General features: G+C 39.0%; 1 protein-coding gene across 7 annotated transcripts in view; it reads left to right on the plus strand.

The window, feature by feature from the left end:
- The window catches only part of KHDRBS2 (KH RNA binding domain containing, signal transduction associated 2), a 336355-nt gene that overhangs the window by 195043 nt on the left and 118896 nt on the right, over positions 1 to 22416 (plus strand). For all 7 annotated transcript variants that reach the window (XR_010783412.1, XR_010783411.1, XR_010783413.1 and 4 more), the window contains exons 5-6: positions 16610 to 16737; positions 19256 to 19451. Coding sequence is in view for 1 of the 7 variants with exons in the window: in XM_066547470.1 (XP_066403567.1) it covers positions 16610 to 16737; positions 19256 to 19451 (324 nt within the window). In the remaining 6 variants the exon portion in view is untranslated. The remainder of the gene's footprint in view (positions 1 to 16609; positions 16738 to 19255; positions 19452 to 22416) is intronic.

Below are 22416 nucleotides of genomic sequence, written 5' to 3' on the forward strand. Positions count from 1 at the left end.
TGTTGCAGAACTCTGCTGTCTTAATGCAGGAAATTCATTATCCAACATCTTCTTTAAAAGACAGCTTGTAATATCACTGGTGACAACTAGATTCCATAGTTTTCACTGGAGCAAATATTGTATTTTCCCCATCAGCACTCAGGGCTAAATAGCAAACAATTCAAATCATGGAGTGAAATAACCAAAGATGATGAACTCTGAAGATACTGGTTTTGCAGATAATTAGATAATTTCCACAAGGAGGAACAAAACCTTTGCCATTAGGAGACAAAAATAATCTAATCTTTCTCACAGGTTAGTGTGAAAATCATGTTCTAGCACTCCTCCTAGTTAGAGTAGCCTGTAGGCTCAGATCATTGGCATTATGCTAAGATAAAAGCTACTTGTTGAACTGCATACAGAAAACATTGCACATATTTCTTCTTTTCTAGTTTTAAACCCTGGCATTTTCCCGTAAAGCAGGATTTTAGCCCTTAGAAGCTATAAAACAACTCTATTTTGCATTAATAAAACCACAAACTACTTGGCAGTACAGAGGATCAATAGAAATATTTACGTATCAGCTGACATAGTAGAAGCATTTACAGTTAGAATTCATTTCATTTAGGGAATGACAAAACAAAATCCAAGAATTTTGTTCCCAGGAGACAAATTGCATAATCCAGGGCTGAATTTTCTTATTGTTTGTTTTTAAAATTAAATGCATTCATTAAGTGTATGAATTCACTTAGGCTTTCTTAGATTTTGTATGCCATTGAACCAAATTGTTCATGAAGATGCCTCAATATCATTCAAAGATTCAAAAAAGAAAAGGCAAAAAGAAGTTCCCATTTAAAATCTTGCCTTTAACTGCAGACAGATCTGCTTGTCTGTGAAAATGTTTCTCTGGCTGCCAGTGGTGTATGCCAAATACCACTTTAAAAATTTGTATGCTCCTAACATGACTCGTTAACATTTCTGCATTTGAAATGGCCATTTAAACTGAAAATACAAAAACTACATGAGTTTTCCTTTCATTAGTTTAGTTTGGAAACACATTCTGCACTGAATCAAAAAGTTTGATACTTTGTTGACTTACAACTGTGTTTAGAAAAAGGAAAAGGAAACATGTACCATGTTGAAAAATCCAAATGAATTTTCACAGCAATGAGCCCTAGTCACGTGCAAAATCTGTGATTGTGAATGCAAGCTGCATACAAGTACAGACACACACAATTGAATATGGAACAAGCAGATTTACAACTCTGTGCAAAAAGTCTTTTGTGTTTCCAGTCTTTTGTGGCTGCATGATCATGTGCTTTCAAAACATGGCTGTAAATGCAGGCTACCTTAATAAAATACAACATGGCAATGAACCCTAGCAAGTCTTACCTGGGCATTTTCTAATGTGATGATCTGAAACTTGCATGGCAAGAAAATCTCAGACCTGAAAGAAAGAGAACTACTATGAAGATTAAATTGCATCTCAATGGAGGTATGATTCTGTGAATGCAAATTAATTTACATTTGTTGGACAGTGTGATTACAGCTGAACAGACTCTTTTTCTAAATTACTTCAGGCCACATTTTGGGAATGTGTTATTCAGCATAAGAAGTTAGTTGTTCAGCAGCAGAATTTTGTATGGATTCCTAAGATGAACCTGAAACTTGTTTTTAAGCCATTAAATAATTTATAACATAGGATTCCCTTTCATAAAATAAGAATGTGGTTGAAGCTGGAAGGGATCTCCAGAGGTCGTCTGGTTCAACCTCCTGCAGGTACCCAGAGGTTGTACCAGGCAGCTCTTAAATATCTCCAAAGATGGAGACTCCACAATATCTCTGGGCAACCTGTGCCACTGTTCAGAATCCTCACAGCAGAAAAAAAAATATAAAAACTGCATTATCAGATTGAATTTCATATGTTTAAATTTACAGCTGTTTCCTCTTGTCCTATCAGTGAGCACTGAGTAGGGTTTAGCTCCCTCTTCTTCATTCCCTCCCTTCAGACATTTTTACACATTGATGAGATCTCCCTAGGCCTTCTGCTCTGCAGACTGAACAGCCCCAACTCTCATAGCCTGACCTCATGTGGAAGATGCCTCAGTCCTTTAATCATCTCAGTGGTTCTATGATGGACACACTCCAGTAACTCTGTGTCTTTCTCCTTGGAAGTTTAGCGTTGGGCAGAGCCAGTTCTGGCCTTGCCAGTGCTGAGCAGACAGGAATAATCCCTCCCTTGTCCTCCTGGCAGTGCTCAGTGCTCTTCCTAATGCAGTCCAAGATGCCATTGGCCCAAGGGCACATTGCAGGTACCTGGTGAGCTTGTTGTTCACCAGAACCCCAAAGTCCTCTCCTGCAAAGCTTCAGAAAGCTTCTTTGAGGACACTGAGCCTCCAGCAGGTGCTGGTGCCTGCATTATTCCTCTCCAGTTGTAGGACTTTTCACTCTTGTCAGAATTCATGAGATTCCTCTTTGCCCATTTCTCAGCGTAGCAGGATCTCTCTGAATGGTGGCACAACCCTCTGGTGTATCAGCCACTCCTCCCCGTTCTGTGTCACCTGGGAACTTGCTGAGGGAGTGCTCTGTTCTATCATCCACTCAGGAGTAGAGTTGAGCAGTGCTGGACCCAGCACAGACCCCTGGAGCACAGCACCAGTGACTTCCCTCCTGCTGAACTTTGGACCACTGAGCACAACACCCGGGCCCACTCCCAGACCCTTGAAAATACAAGTTCACCCGCTCACATCTTTCTAAACATTATTTTCTACTTAAAAACACTCATCAGTGCTTGATTATCTGATGTCTTAATGGGGTTATCGGGATCTTCTTGGTGATGTGTGGAAATTCTCTTTTCCAAATCTTCAAACTTGTGGCCCTGATGAGAAGAAAAAAAAAGTGTTAGTAGGAGTTAATTAGAAAGAAACAAGTGATTTTTCCCAAAACCAGAAAGAAAATTATAATTCTACTAACTGTAAATGGTGTTTGGGGAAATAGAAAATTCTGAAATTACATGATGCCAGGAGACACAATGGGATACAGAAGACATACTCTAATTAGTCATGCTTGAGTCTTCCACCAGCCCCTGAGCTCTGATCAGATGTTTTGGTTTAAAAAAAGATAAAAGGAAAAGGCAACATTTTTACATTACTATGTTGACTGTATGAAACTGAGTTGATGGTGCATTGCATTGCATTCTGTAGCAAATACAGCCTTTTGCCTTGTTCTGGATATTTTAATTTGGTGCTGGGAAATGGCTCTAGAGAGATGAAGGTAAGATTTCTTTGCCAATAAAACAAAACTTGCAGAAATGGGAAGTTCTCTTGTTTTGTGCAGAGCACCTGGCAGTGTTTTAAAACATACTGGATTGATTTCTATGGTGTATCTTTAATTTCTTTATATCTAGATTTGTGCTTAAATGTTCAGACCTACAGGGACAGACTTGAAAGCAGTTAAAATTTCCCAGTGATTTCCCTGAAATCACCAAGTTGAGTGGTGAAAAATCTCTGGGTGTTAATTCTCAGCACACCTTAGTGAGGCTCTGGCATGATAGCAGGAAAGCCTGGACATCAAAATTTCAGGTTAAGATATAAATTTTCGACTCAGATTATTTATAGAAGCTTTAAGGAATCCAGGAAAATCAGGAGGTTTTTACCCAAACCACTTAGCCCAAGTGTAATGAGTGTAAATAACTGTGGGTTATTGAGACCTGCCCAGCAGCGAGCTGGATTGAAGGCTTTAATCTCATAAACCCCAAGTCTGAAAAGCGTAAGTTCGATAAAATAATCTGCCTTTGCTGCTAAGTAGGATTAGTTGTAGCCATTGGAAACTGAGAATACTCAGCATCTTGAGGTCATATGCATTTGCCTTGGCTTGCTATACTGAATATAAATGCTTAATGAGACATTGATATCCAGGGCCTATCCAGAGTAATCATTGAAATGCAGGACAAATACTTTAAATTAAATATATTTTGGTTTTAATTAAATACATTTTAGTTAAAATAATTGATCATTTGAATTAAAAAAAAAAATATTAGTCTTGGTTCATTCCATTTATAGCTCTTTCCTTCAAAAAAAAAAGTGATGCAGTTATTGTTATTTCTTTAGTGTCCACTCATACTTTCTATGATGAAGTGAATTATTATATTGAAAGACAAGGTATTTAGTTGTCCTAAACATGAAACATTTATTTAAATTTAGAACATTTTTCTTGAATTGAATGGAAAACTAGAAGGAAGGTCTAGCAACACATTTCCACCATGATTCTAAAATCAGTAATGTAGAACTGGGTTTATTATGGGTAAATAATAATTTGGAACTAATGGGTTCACAATCACTTGTATTCAGTTCCACATAATTCCACTGTAAGTCTATGTAATTTTTTGGTTGGAAAACATGCAAAGTAAGGTGACAGATATTTACAAATATTTTGATGTTAAGATAGCTCACCACAGACTTTCTAGCAGTATAGAAGACTGCTAGGTAAGGAATCATCATTCAGGTAAAATTTTTTGTATTCACATCACAGCTGAGGCTTATTAGCATTACCTATTACTTTTAGATAAAAAATAAATGAAGTTACATTTTTAACTCTATGAGTAAAACCCCTGTATCTCCACAATTTGTCACTGTGGAGATACAAATATATTATATTTGGAATAATATGTCACCTGCTCCCACTTTTAGTCACAGAAAAGCTCTGAAATCAGTGGGGTCTTTTTTCATAGTCAAGAATATAGGGTTGATTTCACACCCCAGTTGTGATTCTGCAGTGAAATTGTGTGAGACTTGAGCTCAGCAGGCAGCAGGGTTCTGGGTGCCTGGTTTGGGTGTTTGTGTGCTTGTGGGGTTTGTATGAGTGGGGTAAATGAAGCCCTGAACACAGGTGGAGTCAGTGGCACTCACACTTGGGCTCTGAACAAACATTCCACTTTTGTGCTGAATGGGAAATCTGCTTGGAAAATTCAGCTTATGTGGCACTTGGTTAACAGCTGCTGGCATCCACTTTCCAGATGGAATTGGTGCCATCCTTTTAGGGTGGCACTGAGCTCAGCAAAGTTCTTCAGGGCACAGGAGTTGTGCTTACTCATATAACACCTCCTTAATCTGCCCTTCTATTTTAAGGTAAAAAAAGAAAAGGTGAGACCTTAAGTTTCATTTCCTAATTACTCAACCATATTTTTACTATCCCAATTAAGAGTGTGACTTTAGGAAAGGAAATTTGTGGCCAGGATAATGTTAGCTGTATTACTAATTAATAGTATTGACTTAATAATCAGTCATCAATATATGCTGTATTTTAAAAACCTATACTTGCTTTCACACAGATTTAATAAACAATTACAGAAACTTCTTGCTTTAGCTATTTAGGAAAGACTGGAGAACATAGTTCTAATATAAAAGAGTGATGAACATCTGGCTTAGAAAAAGTTCTGTGAGGATTCCTTTGCTTTCATCCAGTCATCATGTGTGCATTTTCTGCTATAAGAAAAACAAAAAAATTCATCTCTGTGAATAAAAAAGAAGTAACTTAATAATTCTCTTTTTGTAGATTTCTGACTCATGGCATAGAATTAAATTTATTAAGGCTTTTCTTTGATAAGGGGCCAGATTAGTAGCTTCAAAGAGACTTAGACATTTTGATACATTTCAGTGATGCATATTCTTAATAAGCAGCAAGGACAACCATAAAGGTTCTTATATGCCATTATTTAAATATTGTAAATATATGTATATATGATATGAATATTAGAAATATTAATGAATATAAGTATTATTAAGAAAAAGTTAAAATGTTTGTAAGTGCAAAACTATGGAGAGCAGTAAGAAGGAGCTAGGTGGGGTCACTTTTAAAATCCTTCAATATGTCTATAACAGTATAATAATGTGTAATGGAAAGCAGCTGAACACGTATTTTCAAAGCCCATTTTACCTTCTACCCCTCTTTTCCCCTTCAGTATGTAATCACTGATCAGATTTCTTGGAAATGATAGAAAAGTATTGAATAGTATTTTTTCTTTCATTATGGGAAATGTGTTTGGATATCAGGAAGTTGGAGTTTAATTTTCAATACTAAGATTATCACCATGAGACTTTAAAAGTTTAGAATAAATTCCATCATGTTATGTTTCAAGGAAAATAATCCATTTTTAAGAAAATACACCAAGGGAGAGTCAGAAAATAAACTCTGGAGAGTCAGAAATGGAATTGCATAAATTATATGCTAATGAAACTAGTATGTAGGAAATATGATAGTTAAGTCTGACTTCATTTTATGGCATTTACATCTCTCAATATGCCTGTGGTTTTCCTCTTGGGAGTGCAGTTTGCATCTGTGCCCAGTGAATATCATTAGGGTTACCTGATGCAGGAATATATCACATTCAGAGCAACACTGGAGTGAATGCAAAAGCTGGGATGAAATACAGACCCTCATGTATGGAATGGAATGTCTTGCTATAAATGCAGCTCTTCAGAAGCTGTTTTTCTGCTCTGAATGCTGTTTATAAATAGATTTTTTTTGCCTGTAAGTTTTCTGGCATCATTCCATATGTCAGCCTACATCCCTTCCTCTGCTTTACTGCCAGTTCTTGGATTAATAGTTGGGCTTGATCTTCAGTTGTTTCTGTTCAGATGTTTTCAGTGAGTGGGTCCTTCAGTGGGGAACTTATTTCATTTTTCCCCTTGAACCTGTAGAGTTCGTGTTTGATCTGAAGCTGGTCTTGTTGTGCAGACACCTGGGGAGGGATAGGGTAGACCCAGCAGCCATGAAGAAATGTAAGAAGCAAAAATACTTTTTGCTACCCAGTAGGAAGCAGGAATTAGATGATATTCTGTTAACAGGAAAAAAAAAAAAAGGTGATAATTCTATTAAAATACCTCAAAACCTTATTCAACACATGCTGTGGAGAAAAAAAGGAGACATACATATCCTGGTGGATAAACTTATTTAAAGGGTTTATACAGTAGCAAAATAAAATGTATTCAGCTTTATTTTAGAACTGATTACATTTTCATCATGCTATATATTAAATTGTTTAGCTTGAAATTCTGACAGTACTTTTGTCTAGATCTGCCTGCATTAATTACTTACTCAGTTTTATATATTTCATTCCTAATCTTTCATATACGTTTTTTATGGAGAGCAGAGAGACACTTGGGAATGAGTATATCTGCACTTGGTACATGGTCTAATCTTTCCTTTGTGAATTATTTTCTACCTCTTGTTACTCCTTGTTAGTTCCTTAATAATTTTTCCTTTTGTCTCAAATTTCATTCTGAAAAAAACCCCAAACTTAAAACATCTTACTTCTGATGCATACCTTTCTAATGGGATTATTAAATCAACTATTTTAAACCTATATGATTGTTGCTAATTTTTTGAGCTTGCCATTTGCTTTGGTTTTCCACTGTAATGATTTCAGCTTTTCTTGTTTGGTATGTTTCTTTTTCTTTCACTATTTTTTATTTATTTATATATTTCTACTCTTTCTCACATGAAGTTAGACATAAACTTCAGAAAGCTAAATGTATATTATTTTAATATTTTTAGTTTCTGTGACAGTTCAGACAGTAACCCTGGGATTCAATAGCAGCATTCTTTTACTGTCTTTTCCTCATCCTTATTGAATTTAGTATGGAGAGGGGGACTCCTTGCATACCTGCTTGTTCTCCTGTGATTGTCCTCTGCACCATTACACTGGCTATCCATAAATCTACCAGCAATGAAACTAATTTAGATTATAGAAGATCAAACCAAGCAGATTGAAAATATCTTTGATTCCAGCAGTGAAAATTGCTCTTGTATTTTTATGATGCTATTACAGACCATCTTCCCAGCATGTATCGTTTTTTTTTTTTTCTCCCTTACTATGCAAAAACGTCTTGGCACTGTGCTATGGATGGGCTATGTTCTTTAGTTTGGGTTACTCAGATTGCTGTGTAGGAGGAGTGCATGAGAAATAGAGATACTGTGTTTTCTGTCTCAACCTCTGCCTAGGCATTGGCTAGGAAAATGCTGAGGCACGGCTGCTGCCTTCCAAAGCCAAGCCCTCATGGCAGCCTGAGGTTCCCAGACGGAGTTTCTGTCTCCATCCTTTCTTTTGCTGTCAGTGCAGCTTTGCCACCAGTTTGTTCTCTGCCAAGCAGCTGTGGCAGGCAGTGAGGTTCTGGTGCTGTGCCATCGGGGGTGGAGGCAATGATGCTCCAGTCCTCAGTGACCTGGCAGGTCTTGCTTATTCTAAGCCTACAAAAGAACTTCACAGACATAGACTGTGGCTAAATTGGATGATCAAAGAGATAGTCAGGGTTCCTAAAGGGTCCTGCATGCAGCAGAATCTAGAACCCAGCAGAACTTGGGTTAGTCTGGAGCAATCAGTTTTCTAGAAAAGTGGAGGACCAAACACTACCATTGCCACAGCTCCTCTGTCAAGAGAGTGCTGACTATAAAGAACCACCTTTCTGCCAGGTTCTGCTCCCAGGATGTTACAGCTGGGTCTGTGGTAAGTGATATTTAAGATATTCTTTATCTCCTGACTTATGGTTATTAATAGATTTCAGTATGTGCTAGCAGAATTATTGACATTTCTGCTCTGCATCTGTAAAATAGTGCTTGCCAAGACAGTCCTTACTCCAAGGGCAGCTAATGGTATCATAATCCTGTATAGGAATAAGAAAAAATCCCCCTAAAATTTATTTAAAAACTAGTTTCTTGTCATATATTAAGTTCAGTTCCAATGTATTACATGCTATCAACCTGTACAGATTATCACCTCATGGGATTTTTTAAAGTTCTGAAATGATCCATAAGCTGTAGAAGCAAGACCTGTAGTAAGATAACTTTCTTGCCCAGACCTGTCTTTCTTGGTCACCCTTTCTAGTCTCTTTAGGTCAAGCAGCATGTTTTGTTTACTGTGCCACATGGGGCTGAGGCAGCATGGCTGTAGCTGGGCTGGACAAGACAGGCACTCTAAACCAGAGTAAACACATGTGAATTTTGCTGGCTGCTGTTACCATCCCATTATCCTTGACAAGGGAGCTGCAAACCTCCAGCAGTGGGTTAGCAGGAGGCAATCCGGGTCTCACCTGGCATAGCTGAAATAAAAAAAGTTGCATATGTACTGTGTATAGCTTGTTACTTGTGTTGGCTTCAGTGTAAATTATAGCAGACAGTTAATCCAGCCTTAAGAGTAGGTAATGATCTCATTAGTAGCAGAGCTTCAGCAAACAGCTGGAGAACAGGGGCAGTCCTGCTCCTCTCCCTGCCTCCTTTGAAGCAGCTGGGTTTTCCTGGAGGAAGAGCAGCCATATCACATCCCTTCCTTCCAAGAAGCCAGTGTAAACATCCAGCAGGAATCCGTAACAACTTCTTTAGGATTAGGGTGGCTGCACCACCCTTCCTGTAGCCTGCTATATGCCCTCTGTTCATATTACCTTATAAGTCCCTTTCAAGTGACAGCTGTAAATAAGCACAAGTCTGGCAGCCAGAGCTCACTTGGAATTAAATTCAGGGACAGGGAGCTGTCAGCTAACCAGCTTCTGTGGCAGCATAGCTGTCATTTGAATGAATTACAGACCACAGTATCCATTTGTGTGGGGCCTCTGAGCAAGAGGGGTGGAACAAATTGGGGTAAATGGCAAATTTAATGCAAGCTTTTGCAAGTTTTTCAAAAGCCATGTCCCAATCTTCAGTGTGATTATTTTGTGTGGTTAACAGCATTTCCATGTAAACTGTAATAATCTTCTGTTGAAAGGTCTCTTTTGTATGAAAAACAAAATTTAAATTGATTATGCAATTAGATGAGACTTATTTTGCTCTGTTCTGTCAAAGACTAAAATATCTGGGTCAAAGTTTTTTAGCACTTTGCCTATGTACAATTTCCACCCTGGGACTGGCAGCTTCTCTTCAGATGCCGAGGAGCAAACACCCCCCCTCCCTTCCACACTTGTAGAGAGCGATGCCCCATGCTGATGATGCCAGGCAGATTAAATTGTGCATGCTCAAAGAGAAAAATGACATCCACGCTTGGGTGACTGCTCTCTGTGGCAAGCTGACAATCCCCCAGCTGTCAACTAACCTCAAAGGCAAGTGTACGTGGCTCTAGCTTATGTCTGCTTGCTTTCTGCCCATAGGCATTTAGAAGCTGAAACTCATATTGGCTGCAACACATTCAAACTGCTACTGAAAGAAATGTATGGTCTGTTTTATGTGTTTCAATCTCTAAGGGTGATTCACACAATTAAGGTTTATTTTTCAGACTGGCTGTAAGCAGGTAAAGGCAGCACCTTTTTGCATACGGGGCAAGTAAAAGTGTGTAATGTTTATGGCTGTGGATCTGGCTAGGATCCTGATTGCTTAGGGAAAGTAATTTCTTCCTTGGGCTCAGTGGATTATATTTATATTTTTGTATATTTATTGGGGTCTGCCAGAGAACTACATGCATACAAAATGGCCTTACTTGAGTGCCAATGTATATGGGCAAATGCAAAGAGGCGTATGTTGCTAACGCGCTACTGGAGTCATTTTGGCAGCAGCTTTGTTACTTGGAGTGCACTGCAGGCTGTCCATCTAAACCCATCATTACCTGGCACCTATGCTCTGGTGTGATAACCAGAGCAATCTGTGAACGGGCAAAGAGCCATCCTAACAGATGGCTTTGACTGTAGGTAACCAGGAAACCATGCAAATACATTAAACATGGGTTCAGAGAGTGTGGGTGTTATCTGGGAACATCAAACCAGCCGTGGGGTTTGAGCTCCTCCATGTACTGTTGAGAACATATGCCATACCCATCATACACACAGGAAGTGTGGGTTAGAGCCAGTTCCCACAGTTGTTCTGATGAACTCTGTAGGGATTGCTTGGTTGGGCATGGGCTCAACTACAGATGAATCTCATATTTTGCAATGGACTTAAAATTAGTGTTAGAACGACAAAGCATGAAGCTTAAGGATGCAGTTCATAGAACGATAGAATGGCTTGGATTGGAAGGGACTTTAAAGATCACCTAGTCCCAGCCAGCTCCTACTAGATCAGGTTGTTCAGAGACCCATCCAAACTGGCCTTGAACGCTGGCAGGGATGGGTCATCCACAGCATCTCTGGGCCACCAGTCCCATTGCCTCACCACCATCACGGTAAAGAATTTTCTCCTAATATCTAATCTAAATCTGCTCTTTCAGTTTGAAAGTAGTCCAAGCAAAGTGACTTTGTGCCCTTTTAAGACATCTCTCCATCTTTCTCATATGCTCCCCTCAAGTACTGGAATGACACAGATCACTCCAAAGACTTCTTTTTACCAGGCTGAACAATTGCAGCTCTCAGCCTTTCCTCATAGCAGAGGTGCTCCAGACCTCTGATCATCTTGATGTCCCTCCTCTGGACTCATTCCAACAGGTCCACGTCCTTCCTGTGCTGAAGTCCCCAGAACTGGATGCAGAACTGCAGGTGGGGTCTCACCAGAGTGCAGCAGAGGGGCAGAATCCCCTCCCTTTCCCTGCTGACCACGCCGGTTTTGGTGCAGCCCAGGACACGTTTGGCTTTCTGGGCTGCAAGTTGACATTGCCAGGCCAGCCTCTCATCCACCAGCACCCCCAGGTCCTTCCCATCAGAGTTACTCTGGATCTGTTCATTCCCCCAGCCTGGATTGATACCAGGGGCTCCCCTGACCCAGGTGCAGCAATTAATTTACATGCCCACCTCAGGCACTGTCTCACCCAAGTTTCAGGTGATGGAGAGGGCTATCCAATCTACCTGGCACAACTGTTCTAAGTTTACTAACCTGACACTGATAAATGCTATTGATGTGTGCAGAAAGAAATTCAATATTTATATGAGTACACTAGAGTGTTAGAACAGGAGTTTAAAATGTAAAAAAGTAACAGGAAATGCCACATATCTCTTGTCAACTCAGGATTTAGTTTGTCAAATACTTCAAGTACTGAGCAGCCCGTACTATTCTTTTTTGTAACAGCCTGATATTAAAGCATTCAAGTAAAAAGTGGAAATTCCAGGGTTCTTGGCCTCTTCAGTGTACTGAACTGCAGATCCTGACCCCATGAGTCCAGATAAGTGGCTCTCATTATGCTCTGAAGCTGAAGTATAGCACAGTTTACCATTGTAAGGACACAGAGAACACAAAGAAGCAGGGACTCCAGGAACTCCTCATCACCAGTTATTTTCACAGTGCTTTTTAGTGCTTTCCCATATACAGAAGGGGCATGTGGACAATGTCTCTGTTAGTGTCCAAAATTAGAATGTATCTAAAACCAAACAAAACAAAAAGGCCAAATTCCCATCACCTAGTTCCACCTAAATTTCACTGTGTCTTCTGTGTCCCATTTTCTGGCTGTGAGTTTTCTGAAGCATGTACTCAATGGAAATTGTAGCCTAATTGGAATTTAAGCTGCCTGAAAATAGCCCCAAGGCAGCACCAGCAGAATTTAGGGGAGATTGTCTAGCTTCAGTGAATCTGTGCAAATACACAGAGCCCTGGAATTCTTTTGCTGATGCAAGGAGCTGGGCAGGATGCAGAAATGCTGCAGGAGTCCAAATCCATCTCCTGTTCCCTTTCTGCTCCCTGAGCACAGGAAGAGAGTGTGGCAGGATGGGCAAATAAATGTCTGGGAATGTGGTGCTCTGTGCTGGCAACACAGAGCTTCAGAGGATATTACATGTGTGGGAGTGAAAGAGTGCCTTATTCATGCTTCAGAATTGTCAGTGTGAAATATTGTGATTATCATTTTAGATTTGACATGTATAACTCCGCATTTTTAAGGTAGTTGGAATGTAACCTAAATTACTTTTCGCCTCACAATCTGGTAAGAAGGAAATTCATCTGTCACAGATAAGAGTAATGATATTTATTAATAGAATTATAATAGAACTTAAATGGGCAGAGTACATCAGGACAGGAGATCACAGTCCTTTAAGGATTGATTTATCCTTGACTTCTATGAGCCTTTGTTATGCTAATGATAGATACATATTCCCCAAATCCTTTTGGTCCTTCTGTGCCTTTGATTTCTATATTAACTCTCTTCCCTACTCTTCTCACTACATGTTCTTGTTAATTCAGATCAGGTTTTGCAACTTGCATCATACTTTGCTTTTTTTTTGCCAGAATGGTTTACTGAGTTCTCTAGCAGCTTATGTTCTTTCCCCTCTTTGCTGGGGCCTGTGGGTGAGCTGCTACCAGCCAGACTGATTTCCTGTGGAAAACCTGCACATGGGTTTCTTTTGTTCCTACAACATTCAAGGCTACCAACCTAATTAATCACTACAAACCTTCATTAATAAATGTAATTGTGGTAATTTGGGGTAAAGATGTTGATGTTTTCTGGACTACTGAATATTTTATCTAAACATGTAATTTGGTTTTTTAGGCGTTTATATAAACATGGCAATTTTTGGTAGCCATTTTTGGATGCTATGATTTTGTTGATGTTGAAAATCCTTCACATTTCTAAAGTCAAGATGTATGTTAAGGACATAGTCCTGACCACCATGATGCAAGTCAATTGCAGCCTCCTTATCAGCAACAATTGAAAAAGCTGCTTACAGGTAGTAATGTCTTTAGGGATAGAAACAAGAGCAAAATACATAGGTCAATGTAGATTATCAGCTGCAAGAATAGACTATTAGAAAGCTATAAGAAAAGCTATAAAGTACAGGACATTTTTCATGAGCTTATTTTAACATAAAAAGGAGGTTGTTTTTTGGATTTTTTTCCTGAAACAAAATATACTGCTGTAGTGTGTAGCTACTTCCTTGTACTGTGTTCAGTATAGGTATACCTTGAAACATCATGTACTCTTTTTTGGGACTAGTTATATATGAAACATCGGCAGCATAATTTTGCTCATGTGCTGAGCTCTGAACTCAGATGTATTAAATATTCATCAGGATAGATACCCTGACTCTAGCTATACTTGTAGCAGCTATGAAAGATTAATTCAGCGTTATATTTCTGTTTAAGGGAAGAGGCAAAATGAGAATTTATGCTGATAATTTCAGGTTTCATGTTTAGAAATTATGATTCTTATTATGCTTTTTAAGGAACCTGTAAGATAAATTATCTTTATAGAGTTATATTTTTAATAAAATCATTCTCTTTCAAGAGGCCTGTCCCAGCATCTTCCTTTGGGAGTACTTTGCTGTCTTTACCTTGTCATTTCAAAATATACTGTTTCTTAACTGATTGTGCAGCAAAGAACCTGCACACAAAAACTAAGGGCATTGCATAACAGAATGGAGCAGTTTTGCAGATCTTATTGTACATTATAAATTCGATTTGTATTTTCTGTTTTGTCAATACTAAGATTTTAAATTATATTTTTACCTGAGGGAGTAATAGTTTCTTTGAGGCAATTTCTAGTAGAATTCATTTACACAGCAATATTCCAAAAGAGAGGGGTTAAAGCAGCAACACAGAAATTCCAATTTCTGTCCCTTGCAGGTCCTTTTTTTTTTTTTTCCCTCCCACATTTTCCTCTTACAAGATGTACCTACATTATTAATGAAGTTTGGTGTCAGTACCAGTGTGGAATCTGGAGGGTAAACTCAATCAGCAAGTTTGAAGTCCTAATCCTTGTAAAGCCAGTATGAATAACAGATGATATTAAGAGGGCACAGTAGATGGTACCTGTTCCAACAATTGCTGTAAATGTGATCTCACTGATTCTGTTTTTCCCTCTGTATTTTACAGAGAACATTGATTTAGAAGATGTCTTTGGTTTATTATGATTCATGTTAGAAGGATAGAAAAATGTTCAAAAATATTTGGGGATGGTATGAAATGAAAGCCATTATCTATTCTATGATCAAATTAGGGATTACCTTAATAAATTAGATTATTTTATTTTTAATTATGATTTTGCTGTAATTATCACGCACTATATTGTAAAAATAGGGTTCTTTTCTGAATTTCAGTAATAGATTTTTCTCCAGCTACAGTCCCTAGAATTTAGAAAGGAAATTGTGACCAGACCTACACTCTTAGAACACAGCAGGATCAGGATCATATCTTTAAACAGATTTCCTGGACCTCCTTAGGTGGAAGAAGGAATGAGCAAGGCCTCAGTTCAGATTCACCATTTACTTGGTCTTCAGCTTGTCTGAAAGAGCTGTCACTTGTAATGCATTTTGAGGTCCTTGCATGACAGTCAATGGCAGTTGCTTGTGGAGGGATGGAAGGACAGAAGAGCTGAAATTCAATAATGTTTCTGTTTTGAAACAATAATTAGTTATCACACAGCTGTGCTGCCAGTGAGCTGGCTGCTGCAGCAGATTTTCAGTACAGTGATCAGCCCATAAAAAGCTGGATGAAATGGAAGGAAGCTAAAAAAAAAAGGAATTTCTGACAGAGGAATTTGGACAAACATAAAGTAAACATGTCCATTATTATGTATTATAGTGAATGAGACACTCTATAGACAGAAAAGAGCAGCTTCAGGTTCACAAGCACTGGTCCTCATGGGGACTTCAATGTCCACAAGATCTGTTGGAGGGAAAACACAGCAGGGCAAGTGCGTTCCTGGAATACATTGAGGATAACTTCCTTCTCCTGGTGCTAGGGAAGCCACTGGGGAGATGCTGGACTTTGTTATCACCAACAGGGAGGGGGTGGTGGGGAAGGTGAAGCTCAAGGTGGGCCTGGGCTGCAGTGACCATGAAATTATGGAATTCAAGAGCCTTAGGGCAGGGAGGAGAATGCACAGCAAAGTCTGGCCTGGACTTGAGGAGAGCAGACTTGGCTCTCTCCAGGGAACTGCTCAGTGGAGTACAGTAGGACCGAGCCCTGGAAGGCAGAGGGGCCTGATAGACATAGTTAATATTCAAGGATCACCTCACCCAATAATGCATTCCAATGAAGAGGAAATCAACACAGTGTCCATGTCAGAAGGCTTGGAATTACGTCTTTAAGGTTCCTTCCAACGCAAACCATTTTATGAGTGTGCGATTCTATTTTGTATCAGTGAGAAAAGGAAGTTCATCTGGTGTTCCATTTACTGAGCCAACAGAAATTGCAGTGCTGAAGTCGATACCCTGTTGACTTAAAATGGGCCTATTTTATTTAATTTAATTTTTTTTTATAGTAAACATACTTTGTTACTTGACTGTTTCAGGATATACAAAATAAGTGAATTCTACATTCTGTAATTCTAATTGGTATTGAATTAAATCATCCAGTCATGCTAATGTTCAAAATAAGGTAGAATTTCTGTGTTAAGTGCATAAAGGTAACTAGGGAAGTTTACAAAAAAAAAATATATATAAAAGGCTTTCTTTTGGTCCAATTACAATTTGCTTGAAATTAGTACCTTTTGTATATGAAAGTCCATCTGCATTTTGCATAGAGATACATTTCTCTGTGTTTATGCCTTCTATGCTTTTTGTGGGTTTTTTTGCATGTTCATGCTTTTTATGACCATCTTCACTACCCATACATATACATTTTTCTGTCCATATATTATAGGCAGTTGTCCACTCCCACTTGTACAATTTTTCAGCATAACAGTGATAATGCAAAACAATTCACCAAAATATCATCCACAGAATTTCTGGTTTGGGTGGTTTGGCAGCTCAGCCAAAATACAGAGTTTCAGAAAGTTCCACCTTTTGCATTTCAGGATTATAATGATGAAATTCGCCAGGAGCAGCTGAGAGAGCTTTCGTACTTGAACGGTTCTGAGGATTCATCACGCGGACGGGGCATTCGAGGAAGAGGGATCCGTGTGCCACCTGCAGCTCCTTCAAGGTCTGGTAACCTGAGCTATTATGTTAATAGCTTTACAAAATCTAAGCAATAGTAAAAAAACCCCATAGTTCAAAAAAAAAAAAAGACCGTTACATACATATCCTGGTCAGAAAATCAAAATATTTGTTTTCTGATAACCAGCGTGGTCTATATTGTTTCAGATTTTCTGATCTATAGGTCACCGGGCACAGTGAGTGACAACAAATGAGAGCAGATTATGAAGACAGGAAATGGATATTTCTAAGAATACTTTTATGCTAGTACTAAGGCAGTATGGTCAGTAGCAAAAAATATTTGGTCAAAATAATAGTGTAGTCAGAGAAGGCCTCATAGTCTAGGTGGAACTTTATTTGCCAAATAATTACTTTTTATACATATTACAGCTATACTGTGTGTATATACAAATATACCTATCTATATAAACTTCATTATATGTTATGTGTTGGTGGGTTATCAGTTTTAAGTGAATTTGATTGGCATAATCTAAAAACATTGGGGTGTGAATGTGCCCAAGCATTTTTTCATATCTAAATAACATGTATCTCTGCTTATTATTAAAGCCACTGTAAAATCTTAGAACATTCTCTCAGACTTGTTTTTCCCTGTGAACCCTTAAAACTTCATTACCTCAAGTATCTAAGCTACCTAGCTGCTTCCAGTCTTCTCTCCATAGAGGTCATTTCAAGATGAGTCTTAAAAAATGGACTCTTTTTTTGGAAGAAATAGGATATGGGGGTGCCTTATGTTATGCTGACAAAGAAGTTGTTCAGTAATTGAATGGGCTGATCTTTCCTATGACCTCTGAGGTTTTTTCCCTGAGGGTGTCTGTCTTGTTTACCATCAGTTTTTCCTACATGAGCTTTTTAATTGGTAGTATGATGCACTTACTTACACAGAATTTTTTGCAGAATTTTTTGCAGTTGGCATTCATCACCATCTTCTACTCAGATAGTGTCTGGGCTCAGTCTTCCTTACATTCATGATCTCTGAACAGCTTGACTTAATAATGTTTTTCAGAATGTCACTGCAACAAACTAGCAGCTTTTAAATTGGGTTCAAAGCATAATCGGTAGAGTTCTGGCCTCTAATTCCTGCAAAATACCCAAATGTTTTAATCAGTTTGACAGATCCTGTGATCATGGATGCCTTCCCTTTTTTCCAGTCAAAAATCCCAGGAGAATATTAAAAAAACCTGTTGAAGCAAGTCCAGAGGAAGACCAAAAATGGTCAGAAGTCTGGAGCACCTCTCCTTTACAAAGCCAGGCTGAGAGAGCTGGGTTGCTCAGCCCAGAGAAGAGAAGGCCCCGGGGATACCCCATTGCAGCCATTCCATATATAAAGAGGGCTAAGAAGAGCAAGAGTCTTTTTGCCAGTCTTAAATGAAAAGAGGTTGGACATAGGGAAGAAACACTGGAAAAAGTTGTGGGTGCCCCGTCACTGGAAGTGTTCAAGGTCAAGTTGGGCATGTCTTTAACAATTAGATCTAGTGAAAGATGTCCCTGCCCAAGGCATGGGGTTTTGACTGGAGGATCTCTGAAGGTCCCTTCCAACACAAACCATCCACTGATTCTGCAAGTCTAAAATCAGCTACTGAAACTTGTAGTAAATAACAACATCACAAGCTAATGCCATGGGTTTGGTTGTCTCAGCAGGGAGCAAGCCACAGTTCCTACTGCTACAGAAGACCTGAGTTCCATTCACAACTGGGGATCTGGGTGTCATGCAGGGTTGTTACACTGGCATTCACAGTCTTCCAAAAAGACAGCACACCCAGGAGCATATTGCTCTGAAACAAAACTCACAGACTGCTACCCTGATTTATCCATTTTCATGATATGGTATAGATACAAGTCTTTTTAAACAGTAACAGCTTCTTCTGACTTACTAATTTGTATACAGCAAGGGAGTTACAGCATAAATAGCCCGGAAGATGCTAAACATCTTTCCATGCTTCTCTGTATGCTCTGTTCTCTCTGTGCAGTGGGGGAAGGTAGAATCCCACACTACCAATCCTTTGCGCTGAACTAAATTAGACAGGAAGAAGTTATTCCTCTCCTTTTATATTCTTCCTCTACTTTGCCTTGAAAGTTTCTGCTGTCCTACAATATCTTCTGCCAATCCATTTCTCTCACCCACCAATAAGCATGAAAATGAGAGTGGTGACTGCTCTTGTAAAATATTTTGATAGCAATGGAAGAGGTTCCTCGTTTTCTTCATCTTCTAGAACTGCTTTGGACTAATTCTGCAACCCTGTGAATTGCAATGATTCAGAATTTTATTAGTACAAGCAACAAGAGGATCAGGTGCAAAAGGCACTGGGTAGTTTAAAAATAATGCCTTTCCATAATATGAGTTCTGCCTGAGATGTTGCCTAAAAGTGCTTGACATTGTAGCTGCCAAAACCCCAGAGTTACACGATGATGCTTTAAATAGTAGTAAAAACGTGAGAGCCTTTAAAATGGGGCGTGTCTTCCTTCACTGAACACACCGGAGTGATCGTTCCTTTTGCTCCCCGCAGGGGCCGTGGGGGTGCCATTCCCCCCCCGCTGCCGGGACGAGGTGCCCAAGCACCCCGAGGAGCGCCGGTGACACGCGGAGCGCTCCCCGTCCCACCGGTGGCCAGGGGCGTCCCCACGCCGCGAGCCAGGGGCGCCCCGTCCGTGCCGGGGTACAGACCGCCCCCGCCGCCCGCGCACGAGCCCTACGAGGACTATGTAAGTAATGCCCTCCTGCACAGGGGGTGAGCCAAGCTCTGTCATGGACATGGAGCCCTTCCGAGATGCAACAGATGCTCCTGTGTCTCTAACGCGTTTCCCTGGGCAGTCTGGGTGATGCAGTGTGTCTGCAGGCCTGTGCTCGGCAATGGGGGTTTGGAGATTTGTTCACAGCCTACTTATGGATATGAGAGCTCATGCTGGATAGTTCTTGGGGTGTCACAAAAGAGCAATACAAATATTTTAAAATTTATATTATATACTTAAAATCAGTATTTACTGTAACCAAGTTCCTAAGAATAACAGCTTATATCCTTTGTGAGAACATGAGGAGGTGGGGGGAAGGCATGCTGTTGTTCCAAATCCTTTTTATTACATATTTGTATTCAACACTGTGTTACAGATACATAACAAATAGAAATTCAGGTAGTTTTCATGAAAGCTGATACAATGATTTATCTTTAGCCAGGAGCAGTACTAACTGACTGTCACCTTTTCTTATGAGGTGTTAAAAATAATTGTGCTGTACACATCAAAGCTTTCAAGTCATCCTCATTAATGTTTCCTCCTGGAACTATCACCATAACAACAGATATCCAAATAGAGAAGAAAGTGCTATCAAATATGTCTGAATTTTTCCGGCTATGGCAAGTCCAAGAGTAAGATGAACATCCAATTTACTCCCTAATCCTACCACCAGGGAAAGATGCACTTTTATTCAATTAATAGTCTTCCCAGAACAGAAGAAAGGAAAATTAATCAGAAATTATTTTTTGTTGTTAAAGCTTCACTCTACCGTGTGTATTTGTAGCGTCATGTCTGCTTCAAATCAGGGATGCACATTCTGTTAATTCTAGGAATCACAACTGAGCAACTGCAGCAAGAAAGGAGGGGGAAAAAAGTCACTCCTCTATTATTTACTTCAACACAGTTTCCATTAATGAATGAGCTAAAAGTCCTGCTAAGAAATGGAATTTCATAAGTATGCATTTCCTTGACAGTGTGTTATTGTCTGTTAGTATCAAAATGTATGAGACCTTCCATTCTGTGCAGATACAGAACCTTTGTCATGTAAAATTAGGATTATAATTGAAATAATTTCTTTCTTCATTTACAGTACTAGTAAATGTCCTAGAGTACTAAGCATCTTCTAGGGAGCATTTCTTGCACTTTTTCTGGATGGTAAATGTATGGAAAGCAAAATGAGAGAGAAGTTAAGGCAGCTGGATTATCCAGGTTAGGAAGGCATTCAGAGCCAGTTCCCCATATTTTTGAAATGCCCACAATTTCAGAAGCACAAAACATAGATGCAATTAAAATAGTTAGTTTAATTTGTGATACATTAGCCCAATAAAAACAAACATACGTGTTTGTGGGTTTTTTCCCCCTTCTTAAATAGCAGCAAAAAAAGGTGCTGCCTTATAGGTCAAAATTCACAATTTGGAGATCTTCCATCTCCTGTGTCCTTTCAGCATCTATATTCCACAGCTAAGAATATATGAGCTTGCTATCATGCACCAGTTTTCAATGAAAATTTCTTGTTATTTTATAGAAGTTTGTAAGTTCAGTCTAAATAATTTTGGTATCTTATGGGCTGAGATAATAACTAGAACTCTGATGCTATGGTGGTAGAAGGAAAAGTTCACTGTCACATACCTGCATATAATATTGAAAATGATGTTTTAGGGAAAATATTTTTATTTTGTGGAAAGTAATCAACACACTTTTTCTTCCCAAGTAAGCCATATAATAAATCAGATACTTGGCTGGACACTAAAAGCAAATGAATCTATTTGTGGACCTGCAGCAAATGTCATGTATGATTGTTGTTCTTTCCCCCTTAATCCTACAGATGAAAAACTAATTTATAATGAATAATTTTTCCAATTTACTTTTTTTTTCCTGCTTCTAAGCAACCCAGAAATGTATTAGAATTTCCTTATGAGTTTATATTTTTCATTTTTGATTACAGTATTTCACACCATTTTTTCCTACTATTTGCAAGCACCATTGGTTTGATTAGTGGTACATATAAATGCAATGTCATTTATTGTGAGTAGCCATATTCTGTATTTTTGTTTGCTCTAATGAAATATAGGAACTCGAATGCTGATCTGAAGGTGAATTCAAGAAATAGAATCGAATGGCTAAAACAGTTTTTTTAAAAATGTTTAGACAGCATTTCCTGAAAAAAATCATTTGCTGAGCACTACTAATCAGAGATTGTATTGACTGTTTGACCTTGAAACATCTAACTGTTCAAATCGGTTTGGATAAGCATTTAAAAGTTTGGATTATCCACTATATAAATATTTTGAGGTTTCCTGATGGCCTTTCTGAGAATTCATAAAAACAGATGTCTCAAGAAAAGTAAAGTCCTGTCATTGTGGTGAATATATTCATGTGCAACATTTTGAATGTCAGACCTAGCCAGAGGGAAAAACATTTGGAACAACTTTCAGAAAAGAGGGCTGGAGGAGGAAGGAGGAGTGATTCACCTCATGCCTTTTTCGTTACTTGCCTTTGAAACTTGCTTTCTATTGACTGCAGCCTAGACAGTATCTTAGAGGAACTTCTTAGCCACAGGAAGAGGAGGTACTAACATTAGAAAATACATGCAAAGAGAAAGTAATTACTATGGGGACCTTCTTCACTTTAAAAGCAGTTAATTGGGTGTGAATCTGGATGGAGAGTGTAACTGGCAGCTGCCGTGCAGCTTTTGGGGTTTGTGACCTGGTGTTGTGCTTTAACTGCAGCCACACGCAGGTGCTCACATCCCTGGCGAGGTCAGGGTGAGACCAAGAGTTGTAAAAGTGAGAAAAATGTTGGGTTGAGACAGGATAGTTGTAGAGGGTTGGCACTGACAGGATGCAAGACACCCACAAAAGCATCTCTATCACTCCCCTCCACAATTGGACAGGGGAAAGAAAATATAACGAAAGATTTATGAGTTGAGATGAAAACC

The sequence above is a fragment of the Molothrus aeneus genome, chromosome 3 (genome assembly GCF_037042795.1).
Source record: "Molothrus aeneus isolate 106 chromosome 3, BPBGC_Maene_1.0, whole genome shotgun sequence".
Taxonomy (NCBI): Eukaryota; Metazoa; Chordata; class Aves; order Passeriformes; family Icteridae; genus Molothrus; species Molothrus aeneus.